Source organism: Dryas octopetala, chromosome 8, assembly GCF_963921425.1.
Source record: "Dryas octopetala chromosome 8, drDryOcto1.1, whole genome shotgun sequence".
Lineage (NCBI taxonomy): Eukaryota > Viridiplantae > Streptophyta > Magnoliopsida > Rosales > Rosaceae > Dryas > Dryas octopetala.
The window spans coordinates 15,275,058-15,295,229 of NC_141373.1; the positions used below are offsets into that span (position 1 = coordinate 15,275,058).

The window sequence follows — 20,172 nt, forward strand, 5'->3', positions numbered from 1 at the left end:
ATTATAAATAAATAAAAACATTAGATACTAAATTGAAAAAATTAAAACGATAAGATGCAAATTGTTAAATACCCAAAACCTTAGGGTGTAAATTGTAATTCACTCAAAATGAAATATCTGTTTATAAAAAGGTCTCTGTTGCTTTATTTGGTGCTGCTTCTGATTTCTTCTGTTTTACTTTCTTCCTAGTTTTGTGTGCTCTCAGAGGCACAAACCTCTGGACTCTGGCCTTATAGTTAAGGGACTTTCATGTCCTAAGCTTGACTCCTATAAGAAAACAGCTTCAGATAGTCTTCAAAGAGGACATTTTCCAAGCAGCTGGCTTGCTTCGTCTCCATTTCCATGACTGCTTTGTAAATACAAATCCATCCTTGAGGGGTAGATGTTAACTTTTCGTTCCATTGATAGCAAGTTTCCAATTTCAAGGAAAGTGAGGGCGGTGACCATGAAAACAGATTGTAGGAGTGGATATTGCCTGAACTATTTGAAATAGTTCCAAGATGCCAGATCGAAAATGTTAATAGACTCAAAGTTCTACTTCTACATGTATGTAATCAATAATAGCATTGCTTTGCCTCACATAGTGTTCTATAATCTGCCTCTATAGAAGCCAATGAGCAACTTTGTAATCCAACTTTTGACAGAATGAAATCAACATGATTATTTTACCAACTTTTTCTACTTTGTTTTCTGCATCTTGAAATATGATCCATGAACCTCCACCCCAAAAAGGCAAGAACAATGGTTTCAGTTCAAAGCATCAAGAAGTCATTCAAACACATGTATAGGTATGAAAAGTGAAACTGTGGATGGAATCATATTCAAGAATTTCAAGTGTAGTCATTTCTTTTTTGTTTTTGGTCGCGAAGTGGTCACTCTCCTGCTTTACCGGCAATTTTATGCCACTTTAAGTAGTGTGAAGTTGCTCAGCAACGGCAGCAACTAATTAACCCCACTGTCAGGCAGCTGGGACCGCCACATGGGGAGGAGGAGCATGCAACACATGCGAGCTCCCACGAGTTGGCTTGGACCAAGATGCGGCACCCGTCGGCCACAGGGTTGTGAGAAAACAGATCAAGGGGTCCTAAGATTGTCTGAAAATCACACAGATGGCACCAGATGTTTTTTCCACACTTGTGGCTCACTTCTAAAAGTAGCATGACATTGCACTTACAGCAGAATCTAAGAGTTGGGGACTCTTTATTCAAGAATTCCTGATCAAAGGCCCAGGGAGACATGGTCGTTGGACAAGTTTTAGCAAATGCAAATGCCAAAAAAATAATTACTATGATTATGATGATGGAAACAAAAAAATGGAAATTCTGTGGAATTTTCCCCTACCTTGACGTGTCCATTCCCCTGAGGGAACTGAATACCATGGCAAGAAAAAGAAATTACAACATGGATAAATAATTAGGAGAAATTTGGTTTTCTAACCTCAAATGACTAGAATTTCCTGAATCAGCCATTTTTACTAAACCTAAATGAAGTTTAAATTTTCCCATCATGTTGAGTAGATTCAGAAAAACCACTGTGTTTTTGTTGCCTGCTGGTGGGGAGTGAGTGGCTCCACCGCTCCTTTCCACCAGGCTTAGATGAGGCATTGCCATACCATATCATCCCAACCACAGCTATGACCATTCCCAAAACAACATGCATATTCAGACCCTCTTTCCCAAAGAAAAAGAACCCCATGATCAAAACAAGAATTGTCTTCATGTGGCCAAGTACTTGGAATGACACGGCAGTAAATCTGCCAATACAGATGAACTGGCTGAGGTTGGTGCCTACTGCGATTGTGCATGAAAGAATTATAAACATCTGCAGACACAAAGATGTACAGAGAATTGTGAATGACCCTTCTGATAAATCAAAAGATCATAAACTAGAAGTAAATAAAGAAGTTGATCACTTTGAATTGGATCAATGACACATTAAAATAGCGTTGTGTGGAATAACATATTAAAATGAAGGCAGCAAAGCCAAAATGTATTACAAATTAGTCATTCAAAAGGGTGGTTAGCTTTGTATTAACTTGCTAACCAATTAGCTTTAGAGCATTCTTGATATATATATATATATATATATATAGAGAGAGAGAGAGAGAGAGAGAGAGAGAGAGAGAGAGAGAGAGAGAGAGAGAGAGGGAGAGAGATTTATATTTTATTAAAATGACTTTTCAAGTTCCATATTTAATGAATTCTACTCCCACCATGACAGAGGCACACAAGCAAACAGGACAGCCCTACTAAATGCCTGTAGTATAGCCCCATACCGTGCAATCGAATTTAGATTTGATACAATAAGGACTTAATTGATTTCAATTGTAAAATTAAATATGAATGCACTACCAAATAAGTAGCATCATTAACATAATAAGAGTTAAATCATTAACATTACATTAATCCGATAGGCATTCATATTCGTGCGTATGTAGCTAGCATGACAAGATAATAATAATATCATTAACATTATTATGATATAGAAGTATGTCTACATTGTATGTTTATATGTATGCTTGTAATCCTAAGGTCGAGCCTTGATACAATCAGGTTAAGATGATAGTGGTAACCAGCACAAATAAATTGCTCTATTACTTACCAGAGCGACAAAGTTATAGTCGTAGGCGTCAACTCTCTTGTTTGTCAACCAATAGTCAAGAAAGGGGCCCAATATCAGAAGAGATACAGCTTGGGCTGGAGCAGTATGTCCCAAAAGATTGAAAGAACCAAGGGAATATTTCCGTTGAAGATAGTGTACATACTGCAATTAAAATTTCACATAACTATTAGATAAGCCATTATAAGTTTAAGAAGAGTTGTAGAGAAATTTCAGACATGGGCAACCCATTGATGAGTTCTACTTAACAGAGGTACAATTGTCAACCATGATAACATAAAATATTGCCAATGACTGCTGAAAAACAAACCATTTCAGCTGAAGAACGATACATTCATATTAATCCATAAAGGCATCTCTCTCCCTCCCTCTCTGTCTCTCTGTCTCTCTGTCTCTGTCTCTGTCTCTCTCTCTCTCTCTCATGCACAATATGTTGAGAAGGAATGGACAACTTACATACTGTTGCATCGAAGTGCTCCATACTGCAATAAAGGCAGCAATGAAGCCTTTGGCATTGACACTCACATCAGTGACAGTGCAAACACCAACTCCCAAGAGAACAACTGCTATGCTCAACTTTGTGTCTCTTGAGTAATGAATCTTGTCGAGAACAACTTCCAGTAAACATGATACAGGAATCATACTCAGCTTTGCGATCTGCCAATTATGATAGAGAAAACGTAACTTCCAAACATATTGCATTGATGAGGAGCTAAAACCCAAAGTACATCAAAATCCTAGCTATACCTGATAGAATCCCACTGAATTCCACATTAGACTAACGTTCATTCCAACAATAGAGAAGTTAGCAAAGATCATAAATTTCATAAGCTCGGAGAATGGCAGATGGGAGGGTTGAATGTATCCCAGCCACTTTAGAACAGTCGTCATCAAAGTAGTTGTAGCAAAATGCAAACCAGTTAATGTTGTAGCTGTAAAATGTTGTAATTAGTTAGAACTGTAAACAACCAAGTGATAAGTAGCATGCGTAGGGATAAATAAATTTTCCAAAACCATATCTACCGTAAACAAGTAAAAACTACCAATTCAGACGCAGCGAGCTTAAGATTATGTAAGTTATCCGAAATGCGTACTGAGAGAAAAAACAAAAATATTTAATTATGAAGTCGAAGTTCATAGAAGAAAAAATGTCATCACTACCTACTTTCCCCCTCTACCACTACTATTTCAACTGAAAGTTAAATCTCTTTTTCTTTTCCGGATAATATATTACTTGTTGGAGAAAAGCTGTAGCTAGATTTAATTTTCAGCTGCACTGAAAATTAATTCTAGCTACACAAGTAAAATATTGAATCTTGCAAGTTAAATTAAGTTTTCGCTACAACTCACGTCATATCTATTTTGTGCCTCAACTAGTTGTAACCAAATCTATCACAATGCATAACAGAACTAAACTGTTATTTCTTCCATTAGAAAATCAAATAGTGGGTTAGCCGACTGTTTCTCTTACTAGTTTTAGCAAAGTTTGCAATAGAAATGCAAGAAAGGTCTTACTTTAATCCTATGGGATTATGCTATATTTTAAAACCGAAATAGTAGTCCAAAACCTGAACTCATATCAGACACAACCTTACTCAAAACCTAATTAATCATCAAAAAGAAAGAAAGAAAATGGCACACATCATATGAAGGAAATATTTTCTAACATTTATTGGCAGACGAAAATATTTCTATATAATAAATCAGCAGACAAGCATACAACCACACAAGTCAACACAGGGGAATGCAGAATAAATTGATGAAAAAAAACAAAGGCAGGATGTACCAAAACTGAAGCCATATGTGGCCATTAGAGCTTTATTGACAATTATGATCCCAACAGAAGTTACAACATTGAACATCCATGCGGCTGCATCTGCTGCCTTCTTATCAGCTTTGCTAGAGGGAGCCATTTGTGTATATTAATTTCTTACAACTGGGCTGCCGTAAAGCCTTTACCACTCAGCCCCCATAAAGGCATCCATCTACATCCATATGAAGCCGGAAGGTTTCACCCTCTTTAGGAACAAAATACTCTAAAAAGAAAAAAAACTGAAACAAATAAGAAAACCAAAATTCTGCAATAAATTAAGACTGTTGAAATTTCGAGCATGATTCAAAATATTGATGCCAGAATTCTTATGAAAAGAAAATTAATAAAAAATTAAAACTAACGCTCCATTATTACCAAAAATTACCAAAAAAAAAAAAACAATAAAACTCACATTATTATGAGACGATCTAAATCAGTTAATATTCATTCCTACTTTATAAAGAAAAAGAAAAATTGAACAATAAGAGAACACGTGTACATAAAGATTAGGAGTCAGGAATTCAAATCACATACTGCCTCTAGTGCAAAACAGAGATGGCAACCCAGAGATGGGCTTTCCTCTTTCCTACTTTGTTGCTTCGAATTCTATAATTCAAGCAAATTTCTAGTCCATCAACATTTTTCAAATTTCCTTATCATTCAGTGCACAATTTCAATGAAAAAAAAAAAAAAAACGACTCTTGAACAGTTTTGACCCACAATTCACTGAATTATGGACTACCAGAACCCAGCTGGACATTCCAAAAGATCAATTTACCAATTATGTTGGATAAGGCACACTTTCTCACGAAGATAAACATAGAGAAAGAAGTCACATTGATTCAAATCCACAACCAAATTGTTAATCAATCACATACAGATCCACTAAGATTCCAGATCAAGTACATAAAACCAATCAAATTCCAAAAACGGATCTAACCACAATTAGATCCCAAAATCCCCAACAAATGAGCCAATCAATTCAGCAGATCTGATCGCAACAGTTATCAACCTGTACGGATCACAGTGACACAGTACCAAAAGAACATTGAAAAGTAAGTGAACGGTTCCGAAAAACGAAACGTACCCAGAAAAAGAAAAGAAGGGAGTTTTCAGGCTGCGACCTCTGGAATTGAAATGGAAGAGAATGCTCGGGTTTGATTGAAAAGAGCGATGCGTTTGCGTTTGGTTTCTGGTGCAATTTGGGGAGCTTGAAGTTTCAAACGGTTATGGGTTTGGTTTAGTTTTTGGCTTTGTTTTTTTAGCAATTGAGTGCCTCCAGATTTGGAGGGATGGAGTCTGTTAGGCAATGAGGAGCTCGTGGAGTGTGTTACCGTACCGCCAGCTAACTGGAACACAAATGTTATGTTATGCTTACAAGTACTATTGTATTGTATTGTTAATTTGTTACCTTGGGTGTGTTGGCCACGTGATTACTTTGCCTTCAAATTACAAAATTCTAATCATATTTTCAATTATTTTCTTTTGTTTTTTAAATTCTATTAAGGCCAAAGTTCATTTTTAGTCCCTGTAGTTTGAGTTAGGTTTCACTTTCATTCATGTAGTTTTAATTGTTTTGATTTTGGTCCTATAGTTTTCAAATTATTGCAATTCAAAGACACATTAGGGTTTTTGTCAATTAATTCGTTAAATTAGTCATTGAATCGCTAACGGTATGTAAAGTACATAACCAAAATCAAAATGGTTGTAAAGTACATAACTAAAAGCACAACAAATTTGACGATTTGATGAACGAAAATACTAACATGTCCTTGAATTGCAACGATTTGTAAATTACAGAACCAAAATCATAATAATTGAAATTATATAGATCAAAGTGGAACTTAGCTGAAACTACATGGACCAAAAGTGAATTTTGGCCTTCTATTAATACTTCAAAAATTTTAAGGGGAAGTTCGACAAAAATTTTGATTTATATCACTCGGACCCCTCAAGTTCTATTAATTCCACAAACACCCATGCCTTCTTATCCATTCAAAACTCTTTTTTCCTCAATAAAAATTAAACTTACACAGAAACTACACTAAATCTTAAACAAAATTTTAAATTTAATCTTGAACAAAAATTAAGAAAAATACTAAATATTATAAATTAGATAATCCTCCTCTCTCATATTCTAATAAAACAATTATACTATATTAAATTTCATTTGATTACCAAAAAACAAACATAATTAAACAAAAAAGAAAGAGGACAAAATATTGAATGTGAGCGTCATGTGCCTGGGTCTATTGTCTTCCCCAAATCCACCATTCAATGAGATCCCAAGGCTTTCTTCCCTTATGGTTGCAGAAGCAAGAGTGGCCTTGCATGGGCCTTGCATGGTCTTCTACAAGCAAAAAGAAGAAACTCTCGAGTAGGGGTGGGCATTAAGACCGAAAATACCGAAACCATAACGTTCTGTGCCATTCCGTATCGTTTGGTCCCATCCCCTTTTTTTTTTTCCAATCCCGTACTGTACCGATCTCAAACGAGATGAGATCGGTCCTGAAAGTTCAATACCGGGATGGTCCCATCCCGTACCGAATAATTAAAAATTTATTTATTTAATTTAATGGGCCCAAATATCACTAAGCCCAATTCATTTTTTAACTTGGATTTAGAAGATGAACATTGTCTTGAAGAACTTGAATTTTATGAAAGTGTTGAAGCAGGTAATGTTTTGTTTATTATCTTAAACTTTATTTGGTTTGCTTTGTAAGTTTGTATTTGTTTTGTAAGTTTCATGGACTAAGTTACTAATTGCTATTGCTATGAATTATTTTGTGCAGAATATGCAAGTACTACCATTAATGCCACTTGTAGTTTGAAGAGTTCAAATCCAAAAGCAAAGGGAAAGTAATTTGGATTTCAATTACTTATGAGTTTGAGATGTAATAAGCCATAAGACTTAATTCTAATTTCTGAGTTTGAGATGTAATAAGCCATAAGGCTTAATTATGTTTGTTGTGTTTGTGATGTAATAAGCCATATGCTTAATTATGTTTTTCAGTTTTTTTTTTAGTTTGGAATGTAATAAGTCATAAGGCTTAATTATGTTTTTTAGTTTGGATTTGGTAAATAAGCCATGAGGCTTAATTGTGATTTACTGATTTATGAGTTTATGTTTGAACTTTGAAACTTTGAATATTTGAATTGTTGAAGTTTATGTTGTATTGTTGTTTATTTGAATTTTGAATTGTTGAATAATTGAATTGTTGAAGTCTTGAAGATGAACTTTCAATCTTGAATAAAAACAGGTTATTACTTGAATTCTTGTTCCGTTTGCATAGTTGAATAAAAATAGGTTATGTTTACAGGTTATTATTTGAAGATGAATCTTAAATAAAAATTGAATAATTGAATTTTTATTATTGTTTAGTCTGGGATCAGGATGGTACCGAACCCGTACCGAACCAGTTTGGTACTGGACGAGATGGTACCATAATCCCAAAACCCCCATCCCGTCTCGTACCGATCCCGAACTCAAATCATGAGATGAGAACGAGATGAGGTAAGTCTCGTCCCCCCCCCCCCTCCCATCCCATGCCCACCCCTACTCTCGAGAGTAATGAAAACATATTGATACAACAGTACGTGCTCGGCTTATCTAGTCAATATCTTTTTCACGGATAGTTGCCTAGCAGCCAGATGTTAGTCCCAACTGTGGAGGATTACAGCGGCACTCATCCTAAGAATCCCAGAAATATCGTACTGCGATCATCATATCCCCAAGTTCTTTAGAACGAGTTAAGCCTTTTTGTTTGATAGAATACGGGTTGGATCAGAGTTAAAGTACACACATGATTTGATATAAACATACTTCAAAAGATATATTTAAATAAAACTAACCAATTAGGGTAAGAAGTTTACAAAACAACTCCAACAAACATGATGTCCTTAAAAATCATGTTTAAGAAATATTATACAAAAGAGATATCAACCAAATAGTAGAAAGATGTTCTGAATATTTATAAATTTGAATAATAATAAGAAAATGTAATAGACTAGACGAAAGATATATTTAAATAAAACTAACCAGTTTGGGTAAGAAGGTTACAAAACAAACCTAACAAACATGATGTTCTTAAAGATCATGCTTAAAATATATTATACAAAAGAGATATCAACCGAATAGTTGAAAGATATTCTGAATATTTACAGACTTGAACAAAAACAAGAAAATGTAATAGACTATACGAAAGATCGGAAATAGCAGCAAAAGAAGCATAGTGAAAAAGATCTAAGAATGCCTAGCAAGATGTACAAGTGTCTTTCGCCCAACAGATTAGTCAAAGTCGTCAACCTGGGAAAGATCTGCAAAAGCAATGTAGGAGATTAGCAGCACATACGTTCATAACTTCCCTTTAGGGGACCTTGGCTAGGCTTGAAATAGTAAGTAAAATATTTAATACATATAACCAGTGATAAAATTGTTTGAAAAGAATCACCAACAAACCAAAATCAATAATAACCGGTACGAATGCTTGAATATGAGCATACAACTTCTTAAAACGTTTTGGGTACCCAAAATTTAAATTATTACCTAATGATCGAACACAAAATGGCCAACTACACTTGCCAAAGCAAAAGCCCGACACTATAGCGAGAGTATCTATTACCTGGTAAGTACCCCATAAGCTAGCCTCCCTAAAAGGAGATTGAAATCCAAGGTCATCACAACTGTAATAAAAATCGAGTTTAACCTATTCACCCCCCTCTAGGTATTGTATAGGCAACTACACCTCCCATAAGCTCGTCTGTGCTACCCTTTCCGGAAGTTCTAAGTACGTACATTGAAATTAGGGTTTAGGGTTTTGCATCTTAACTTGACCATAAACTTGTGAGCATACTTACGTACTCTTGATCGTAGGTCGTTTAGTGAAACCCAAACACAAATATTGAGAACTCTGGATTGTATATTTGTGTTTGTTTTGCATGTACAATTTTAATTGTAATAAAAATCGGGTTTAACCTATTCACCACCCTCTAGGTATTGTATAGGTACGTACTTAAAATTTCAATATATGATATTAAGTCTATGTATTAAGATCAATATATATCTATAACTAATTTGTTTAATCTAAATAATCAATCATCAAGCATTTAACACAAGTCATTGGTAATGCAGAAACCCTCCTCACAGTGAAAACTGCGGGATGCAAGTCCAGACAACAAAATTTACTATGAAGTAAATGAGCACAAGTAAGACTTACAACCATAAGCTAATTCAAGCCCTTGTATGCTTCACTCACGTACCCTCCGAACAGACTTCACAAGCGCTCCACGCTAACCGAATCCACGATCGGGATCTTCCTTATGCTTGGACAAACCTCCACTCAAGCTTGAGTCCACAAGTTTCACGATACTCGAATCCACAAGCAATTCACAAAGGTTGAATCCACGAGTTTCAACAAGCTCAAAGTGTTTGGTTATAAGGGTATTAGGAGACCCTTATAAGGCATATGGTCAATGCAAGGTCAAGATGATATAATTAACTACCAACCTAGAATGGATTGAATGCATGACATGAACTTGATATGGCATTCAAATAGTATTCTCTGTAAGGATGGATATTCAAAATATGCAGGAGAAGAGAGCTTCGGCTTTCAGAAGACGAAAGACTGAAGAGCTACATGATGAGCTGCTCTGGGGTTTGTTTTATAACAAACCCATCGAGGGCTCGCCAGAGGCACCGAGCACTCATTGCTGAAAGTGTTGTGTTTTCGGCTGAGTGCTTTCGCTTTTGGCTGAGTGCACTATGTCGGCTGAGTCCTTTTGCTTTTGGTTGAGTGCACTGTGTCAAGTGAGTGCGGGTGAGTGCATGATAAAATAAATAATTGACTTTATAATAATTTCCCATTTTAATTTAAATCAAAGTTAATTATTTTGTCACACTAAGTATAAGGTGTCACACCGTATATTCAAGTTCATGTCACGCAGTGTAAATGATTGATATTAAATCCGAAACAAGTTGATGCATGATATGTTCAGAATATCTAGGTAACTAAGTTACTTACCATCCTAAAATAACTAAGACCGTATTTGAATGAGCTGATGAAGTTTTCGTCATAGCAAGAATCACGGAAACGATAGAACTTAGACCACTACAGACTTAGGTGTGTTTGTGTCTACGGAATAATGCCAATACTAAATAATGGTCCCTATATACATAGAAAAAAATATGTCTCAATAGTCAGGGTGTGAGAATCCCTCTAGCTGGTGTCCAAGCTTTTGTGCACTTCCAGAGCACTATTGTCCTTAACCTCTTCTCTTGGTAATTGAAAATCCAAATTCGACAAGAATACCAACTTAGTTAAAAGGTAATTTTGACAAAGTTTCAGCATAACCTTTCCTTAGTATAGGAGGTTTTGCAGTGTTGGAAACAAAAAAGAAATGGCGGGAACAAATAATATAATGAAAGGAATGATGGAGAAGCTAATGACAACGGTGTCCAGGAGTGGCTTCTAAGTCATGAAAAACAGAAAAAAGTGGCTTATTGCTCATCAATGGCTATTGAGGAGGATTGGAGCTGAAAGATACTGAGTGTGTACATGGCCTAACAAGTATATTCATGAAAGAAAAAGCATGCCTAGGATGCACTAGACGAAGTAGACTTGGCCAATGGGAATGACTACCGTTGGGACATGAGTGTTGGCTGATGGGATGGCTCCAATAACAACAGCAAGATAAATTTTCTAACAACAATCTTTAACTTCTTCAACATATTGCAAAATGGCCTTTTCTGATTCATTCAGCCGTTATCATGTAAATTTCACGAAACTAAAACGCATCACTCCAGCCTTTAATTAGACAAATTTATATTAACAAACAAAACCCCCTGACCAGGAATCTCAAAATTATCTGCAAGCATAAAAGGACAATCACAATCTATGCAGTATCAGTCATTATGTAGCACTCTTTTTCAGTTTTGGAATGCATCACCTTCCAGTTGCAAGTTAGGCACAGCAATCAGACAAATCAGCAATGTTGCCATTAGCCAACCCCAATTTACCTCCAAAATAAGCAAGCAGGAATTTCAAGATCTTGATAAAGATTAGCATCATAAGCCACTATTAAGTCACCACTAGGCCAATACTTGGGGATTTAGACATTGATTTCAAGCAAGTGCCATCAACCCTGGAATTTATCTAAGTCTCAATAATACATTGTAACAGGTTGTTTACATAGAATGTACTTTTTCCCTTTAACCATATGGTCTCTTGACTTAAACAAAGAAGCAACGAGTTCCATGTAAAATAATCCGGAATGATACCCTTTTCTACCATTTGCAAAACGAGTCCCAAAGCTTTCTGCAAATCCCCCTTCTGGCAAAGAGCACCCACCAAAGGACTATAGCTTCTCGTATCGGGTAAACAACCTCTCCCAACCATGTCCTCAAGGAGCTTCTGTGCACTACCAACTTTTCCTTGCTCGCAAAACCCATTTATAAGAGCATTAAATGTCAATGCTAGAGGGAAGTAACCATGAGAAATCATCTCATTCAATAGCTTAAAGGCTTCACGAACACACCCTTCTTGGCAAAATCTATGGATTAGACTGTCATATATAAAAACACTTGGGACGCCCCTTTCCGCAATCATCTGATCATAAACCCTCATTGCATTGTCAGTGGTGCCCTCCTCACAGAACCCTAAAATCCTCAAACTCCTATCAACAGCTCTAGGAAATAGTTTCCCCATATTGGTTAGAAATTCAAGTGCTTCGTCGAAACGATTTTCTTTATATAGGCCATATAACACACTGTTAAAAGGGGAAATTCGACCCCCAGAACCTGCTTTTCTCTCATTCAATAGTTCCAAAATTTTAATCCCTTCTGTTGTCCTTCCGTCTAAACACAAACCTCTGATTAATATATCATACGTAACAAAATTCCAGTTGATGCCATCTGTTTTCATGTCATTAAACAGATCAAGAGCCATATCCAACATCCCAAACTCACAAAAACCAGAGATCAAGACATTGTATGTATCAACATTTGGAAGGCAACCCTTTCTCTCCATCTCCTTCAAAATGCGAAGTCCGAGCTTCATTTTTCCTGATATACAAAAACCCTTAATTAAGGTGTTATAAGCCACAACATCAACCAATCCTCCCTTGCTCTCCACTCTCTCTATAACCTTGACAGCCTCCATTACACGGCCAGCACTGCAAAGAATTTCCAACACCTTAGTTACCGTGACAACATCAGGCACAAACCCCAAACCAAAGCACTTCTCTAACAGAACAAGAGCTTGCACTAAATTCTCTTCTCCACAATACCCAGACATCAAAATATTAAAAGTCACATCACTGGGCTCTTCTATCTCATTCATCAAGCTTCTGGCTCTCCCAACTTTCCCATTCTTGCAAAGTGCATGAAGCAATGTGTTATAAACCACAGTATTTGGAGTAATCCCCCGAGACTTCATCGATTGCAGAAGCTTAAAACCATCACCAATTCGATTCGTCAAGCAAAGTCCTTTCATCAAGATACCAAAAGTATAATCATCTCCTTCAACCCCACTTGCCATCATCTTCTTCCTATAAAACTCCCTAGCTATATCTATGTCTTCCTTCACAAGAACGTCAAGTATTGAATTGAATATCTTCAAAGAGGGTCTTTGGTCATACCTGTAAACCAAGTCAAGCACACTGATCACTTGTTTCACCATGCGGGCACGGCCGAGACCTCGAATGATTGTGACAAAAATATCTTCATCTGGGGGGTGCCCAATTGAGCTGAGCATTTCGTCGAGCAGTTGGTGGACGGTGTCAAAGCGGCGGAAGGTGCAGAGCTTGTGGATAAGAGCTCGGTAAGTGGAGGGAGAGTGGGTAAAGTTGGAGAGTTTGGAGGCCCATTTGAAGGTTTGAAGAGCCTGGGATGCTGATTTTTGGTCTAGTACAAGATGGGCTATGTGCTCATGGGATGGAGCTGCAAAGGAAGATGATGAAGACGACAATGGGGATGATGACGAAGATGAGATGGTTCTATCAAAACCTTTCAGACAAAAAACTGGAAGCTTTGAAGGATTAGAGATTCGGGGCATTTCAATTGTGACCATCTACTTTTTTTGCCTTTTTCTACAAATGTGACCATAATCATCCTGCAACTTGACAAATCATCCTGCAACAATAAGATGAACCTTTTATTATTGAACTGTATGTTAGGGAGCGGCTCTACTGCGGATGGAAAAATTTGCGGATGAATAAGGGTGTAAAATTTTAGCCGTTAGATCTAATGAATGGCTTAGATTAAAAAATAAAAAAAATTATTTTTTTATTACTTTTTTTCCCCTTCACCCGTGGACCCCCTTTCTCTTTCTAAACCAATCGCCTCAGCATCGATCGGCCGTTCTCCGGCGAATTAAGGCGGCAGACCACTGGGTTTTCTTCCCCAGGCCATAGTGAGTCCATTGGCGCCCTCAGCTTGTTTATCCGATCAACGGCGAGGGAAAATCAAGGGTTTTTTCGGCGGCGTTGACTTTTTTCCGACGGTGTCTCGACCATCAACTACCCCAGACACCGAGAGAGAGAGAGAAGGAGGGACGCTGGAGAAAATGAAAATCAGAGAGAGAGGGTGAGGTCGCGAGAAGAAGAAGAAAAAAAAAAAAGAAAGAGAAAAGGGCTGCTGTCGCGAGAAGAAGAAGAAAGAAGGAAAAAAAGAAAGAGAAAGGGAGGTCACGGGTGAAGGGGAAAAAAAGTAATAAAAAAATAATTTTTTTTATTTTTTAATGTAAGCCATTCATTAGATCTAACGGCTAAAATTTTACACTCTTATTCATCCGCAAATTTTTCCATCCGCAATCAAGGAATAAAATTTCGGGTTTCGATGAAAATTTCGACGGAAATGTTGAAGATTTTTAAATTTCGACAGAAATTAGACGGAAACAATGAAAATTACTATCAAAATACGGAAATTTTGAATGAAACTTTACTATATGTTTATTTAACATATTATCTACTACATTGATAAAAACCATTGAAGAAACCAAATTATATAGTAAGTTTCATGTGATATAAGATGAATATAATGCGCGCTGAAGGTAAATACTGTGAAATAAAATTAGTATAATGAATAAATAAAATTAATATATTCTTTATACTCTATAATATATACACTAAATTCTATATACTTTATAATCTATACTCTATATTGTTTAAGATATCGTATAGGATATTAGGGTTTAGACCCTTTAGGATATTTTTAATTATTTTTTATATAAAAATGTATTAGAGTTTATTGGTTTAAGGTTTAAAAACAATTAAACGAAACCCCAAAACGGCCAAACGAAATCTCAAATCATTTTTTTTTTCAATTGCCCAAAAACCTCAAACTAGGATATGGTATATGATATTAGGGTTTAGGCCCTTTAGAGTATTTTAAATTATTTTTTATATAGAAATATATTAGAGTTTACAAATTTAGGGTTTAAAAACAACTAAACGAAACTCCAAAAAGGCCAAACGAAAACTCAAACTATTTTTTTTCTTTACAATTGCCCAAAGGCCCCAAACCCCAATCAACCCTAAACCTTTTAATTTTTTTTCTCTTTTTTACTTTTTTTCTTCTTCTTTTTCTTTCCTTCTTTTTCTTTTTTTCTTTTCTTTTTTTCTTCTTCTTTTTCTTTTTTTCCTCTTTTTTTTTTTTCTTCTTTTTCTTTCCTTCCTTCCCTTTCCTTTCTTTTCCCCCCGATTCTCCAGCACGCCTCCACTGTTTTTCTTCTTCATCCTCTCTCTCTCTCTCTCTCTCTCTCTCTCTCTCTCTCTCTCTCTCTCCCCCTTCTCTCCCCAATCCATCACCAACCCACCCTCACCCTCACCACTTTCTCCTTCATCTCCCCCTGCCGCCCCCTGTCGCCGCCCCCTCCTCTTTCTCCCTCGATCTCCCCCCTGCCGCACCCCCCTGCCGCCGCCCCCTCCTCTTTCTCCCTCGATCTCCCCCCTGCCGTGCCCCCTGCCACCGCCCCATTTTTCTCCCAAAACCATCTTTTTCTCCCAAAACCCAGACTCCTCTCCAAAAACTCAGCCTCCTCTCCAAAAAACCAAAAGTCCAAAACCAGATCACCGGCGAAAATTTCGCCGAAATTATCCCGAAAATTTAACAAAACTAGGTTTCGATTTCGACCCCTCCTCAAATCGAAAATTTCGCCGAAATTTTCGAAATTTAAACCCTTGTTCGCAATAGAGCCGCTTCCCTGTATGTTATAGCTCCAGCAAAAGAGAAGATAAACAATATAAAACCAACGAGCAATGAACGGCTCAAATTGTTGAAATTACATTGTGGTCTTCACAATTATTGAAATGAAAAAGTTTCAACAAAAAAAGTTAATATAATTACTCTTTAAGTGTATTTATATGTTGAAGTTCACATCTCAATCGTGTTTCCAACGATCCTAACCATTCATTTTTTCAACTTAATTATCATCCATGCAAAAATTTAGCTTAATCGGAGATGTAGAAGTAAGGTAACGATAGTTGAATTAATGAACGATCATGGTTTTTCTGATGATAATGAAATGGGTAGATGAATTTTGATTTGGCCAATTTTTTTCAGGGATAATCTTTGAGTATGAACATAAAAAAATGAACGACTCCAATCGTTGAAATTAAGTAACAGTGATCAAGTAAGTTGAAATAATAAACGGCTAAGTGTTGGTGAAATAAAAATATTATTAGCTTCAATTAAAATAAGGTATAATAACTTATAAAAATATATCATTCAAATAAATATATAGTTCAAGTGAAATAATTAGGAAATAGCTAGTCTATATACCATCTCAAAATCTCAATTAATATAATATACGCTTAAATTGATATATTTTATTATATAAAATATAGTTAGGTTAATATTAATTTTATTATCTCAAATGTGTATAAATATATACATTGGAAGAATAAGTTCACAAAAGTTAGTTAGTTTGGTGGGTAAGGCGCATCAAACTTTTCTTTGATATCATGTGTACGAACCATAGGGTGTTATCTCAGCCTTCATAATTTTTTATAATTTTAATATAAAAATAAAAATATATATTAAATAAAGGCTAAAGTGCATTTTTGGTCATGTACTTTAACAAATTTTTCACTTTGGTCCACTTCTTTTAATTTTGAAAATTTTAGTCTTGTACTTTCATTACGTTTGTAATTAGGTCCAAATCATTAATTAAGTTTAAATTATTAGCGAACATATGACGTAATAGAGATATTTTAGACATTTTAAATAATCTATGAGTGGAACTTATTTAATCAAGTAACGTTGTTTAATCACAATTAGACACATGTCTTTTTTTTCTTTCTTTCTTAATTATATTTTATTTAACTTTTTAAATTGTTTATTTAGATAGTATTAATCATGAAATATCTAAAATATTCATTCATATACATTGTCACGTCATATTTTCATCTAAAAAATAAATTGAATTAACAATTTGAACCTAATTGTAAACATAATGAAATTACAGGATGAAAATTGCCAAAATTGAAAGAATGGGAACCAAAGTGGAAACTTCGTTAAAGTACAAGGACCAAAAATGTACTTTGGCCTTAAATAAATATATCGGTATGGTTCGATAAATCGGCGTGAACCGAGTTTGGTTCCGACCTGACTGGTTCAAATGGCAAATTGGATTTCGATTTCCAGTTCACACCCAATTCAGAACTTCCCAATTACAGTTGCACCGATTTTGGGCCAGTTCTCGATTCCTCGGTCAAATCGACCCAGCCCTACCTGGGAGTCACTATCCCATCTCTCTCTCCTTTTAAATAATACTTCTTTTAGCTAGGTACCTTTAAATAATACTATCCATATAAGTAAACTAGGCCTCACCAAAAAGCCCAAGGCCCGAAGCTCACCCGAAGCCTGCCCGGCCCATTGGGCCTGAAGCCCGATCTGGCCTGAAATTTGAGCTGGCCCGGCCTGGCCCGAAAGTCATTTGGGCTGGGCTTGGGCCATCTCCTTGAAGCCCACGGCTCGCCCGAAGCCCGGCCTAGATTGTTGAAATCACGTTGTGGTCTTCACAATTATGGAAACGACAAGGTTTCAACGGAAAGTTATTAGAATTATACTCTTCAAGTGCATTTATATGTAGAAGCTCACATCTCAATCGTGTTTTCAATGATCCGAATCGTTCATGTTTTAGTTCCCCACTCAAAGATAATTTATGCAAAAAATTAGCTTAATTGGAGATGTAAAAGTGAGGTAACGATAGTCGAATTAATGAACAATCGTGATTTAATAACTTTAATTATAGTTGTATTATAAAAGTTGTATATACACATATACATTTATGTTTTATTATAGTTGTAATATTGTATATAATTTCAAAAGTTTATTATTTATGGTATTACACTATTACTAACATAATAGTATTATATAATAATTTAATAAACATATTAATAATTTATTGGAGTAAACAAACGAAAAAGCTATTAAATATGTTATGTTTCACAAACTAAATAAATAAACTAGTCAGCTCAGTTGGTTAAGAGTTGAAGCTTGACCTATTTACACACATATATATCTTAAATATAAAAAATTTAAGATTTTGGCTATGTTGTGATGAAAACATGAGACTTCACATAACAAGTTTCAACTCTCAACCAACTGAGCTGACTAGTTTATTTGTTTAGTTTGTGAATCATAACATATTTAATAGCTCTTTCGTTTGTTTACTCCAATAAATTATTAATATGCTTATTAAGTTATTATATAATACTAGTATGTTAGTAATAGTGTAATAGCATAAATAATAAACTTTAAAATTATATACAACATTACAACTATAATAAAACATAAATGTACATGTGTATATACAACTTTTATAATACAACTATAATTAAAGTTATTAAATCACGATCGTTCATTAATTCGACCATCGTTACCTCACTTTTACATCTCCGATTGAGCTAATTTTTTGCATGGATTATCTTTGAGCTACTACAAGAAATTTCGGCTTTAGTGATAGAGCATTTTGGTCACTAAAAGTCAATTTTTCATCACTAAAGCAATTTAGTGACGAAAAAATGTTCGTCACTGCGCTGTCACTAGAACCAAGTGACTAAAGCCTATTAGTGAGGAACAAAAAAATTTCATCACTAAAACCCTATATGTTTAGTGACCAAAGTATTTCCTCACTAAAAATAATTGAATTAGTGATAAACTAATTCATCCCTAAAAGACCAAAATTTTGGTCACTAAAACCTATGTTTCATCACTATAGATGATGGTTTAGTGACGAACATGGTTCCTCATGTTCCTCACTAAATCAATTCATCACTAAAACATTATGGTTAGATATGGTGATTACATGAAATAGTGACCAAAATTTTCATCACTAAAACCTACCATTTCATCACTATAGCTTAATCAACTGATGGTCATGTTCAAGTTTTAGTGAGGAAGATGGTTCCTCTCACTAAGATTATTCATCACTAAAATCTTGTAGATGGATATGTAGTGACCAATTTATTTGGTCACTAAATGCAAGCTTTAGTATGAGACTTTAATTAATTGGTCACAAATTGAATGTTTAAAATTAAATGCATCCTACTTTGTTTTCAATATAAAAGTACCAATAGTATACTTTAATATATACATTCCATTTCAAAATGACACAAGTGGCAAGTTTTTGGATATCAAAGTTTATCCACCAAAACATGTACATCTCTCTCACAAATCAAATTCTAAACATAAAACCCAAAAGAAAAATCTCTAAATACCAAAATTCATCCATAACAAACACTTCCAAAAAATACACTTAAGCCCAAATCATTTAACCTTGATTCAATTTCCAAGAGAGATGTACGCCTTTGATCAATCATTCATCTGAAAATAACGGATAGATGCATAAATATTATTAGTCCATTGTGCTTGTAATATAATACTACCACATAGCGAAATGCTTTTAGATAATTAGTAGTATGCATGCAATATCTATGCCAAACAAAGAAAGGCAAGCCAAACACATAGATACACACACACACATATATATATATATCTCATAAAGAGTTAGAGCCTAGAAACATCCAAGAAACATATTTAAAAAGAGATACAAAGTTACAACTAAAAGATATGAAATAAAAAATTGGGAATTACAAAGTTAGAACTAAAACATATTTAATAATAAACACACTTACCCTTGCCTAGCCTCTCAATATATATCAATTACATATAGAAACAAGAAATAAATGGTCATGAGGATGACACCCAGTCCATGACCAATACAAAGAAACAGAACCAGAGCGACATGAAGCTAGAAAAAAGAAAATAGCAAGATCCACATCAAAGAGAAAAACATCAATAAGACACAAAAGAAGACACTGCCACTGCCACAAGAAGACAGAGAATCACAAAAAGTGTTTCCTCTTCCCCTCCCCTGCTACCCTGCCTCAGTCAATGTCCCCACCCTTCACCTCCTCCTTCCCATCGCCCCACCTCACCACTCCCCTCCCTTTCTTCCCCAACTTTCCTATCCCTCCACTACAACTTATTTTCTCATGCACCAAATAAGAAAAATGAACCAAAAGAAAATAAAAAATCTCATCTTTTCATTGCTCTATTTTCTCAGCACCCAAACAAATCTACAGTGGAAGGAACAATTACTTTTGGAATCCATTTGCAGCTCAAATAGAAAGAGGAAAAAAAAAACAAACAAGAATTAAAGAATTAAATTCATGAGGACAAACTCATTTGTTGCACCCACCAAACTAAAACCCATTTACAGGGAGTGGCCAAGCTCGAC

General features: G+C 35.4%; 2 protein-coding genes across 4 annotated transcripts; both read right to left on the reverse strand.

The window, feature by feature from the left end:
- Positions 1-52: 52 nt before the first annotated feature.
- LOC147277552 (Nucleotide-sugar transporter family protein) lies at positions 53-5,771 on the reverse strand. 3 transcript variants are annotated; one of them, XM_086253347.1, is made up of 7 exons: positions 5,557-5,771; positions 5,373-5,444; positions 4,406-4,655; positions 3,367-3,551; positions 3,076-3,276; positions 2,602-2,763; positions 53-1,821 (listed from the first exon to the last, which is right to left on the reverse strand). In XM_086253347.1, exons 3-7 carry the CDS (start codon positions 4,530-4,532, stop codon positions 1,492-1,494), a joined length of 1,005 nt encoding a protein of 334 aa, XP_086109473.1. In that variant the 5' UTR covers positions 4,533-4,655; positions 5,373-5,444; positions 5,557-5,771; the 3' UTR covers positions 53-1,491. The 3 variants fall into 3 exon arrangements, with proteins under 3 accessions (XP_086109473.1, XP_086109472.1, XP_086109471.1); XM_086253346.1 differs by lacking the exon at positions 5,373-5,444 and having other exon boundaries at positions 4,406-4,604; positions 5,520-5,771; XM_086253345.1 differs by lacking the exon at positions 5,373-5,444 and having other exon boundaries at positions 5,520-5,771.
- Positions 5,772-11,245: 5,474 nt separating this feature from the next.
- LOC147277553 (Pentatricopeptide repeat (PPR) superfamily protein) lies at positions 11,246-14,047 on the reverse strand. Its single transcript, XM_086254213.1, has 2 exons — positions 13,720-14,047; positions 11,246-13,559 (listed from the first exon to the last, which is right to left on the reverse strand). Exon 2 carries the CDS (start codon positions 13,495-13,497, stop codon positions 11,584-11,586), a length of 1,914 nt encoding a protein of 637 aa, XP_086110339.1. The 5' UTR covers positions 13,498-13,559; positions 13,720-14,047; the 3' UTR covers positions 11,246-11,583.
- Positions 14,048-20,172: the final 6,125 nt, after the last annotated feature.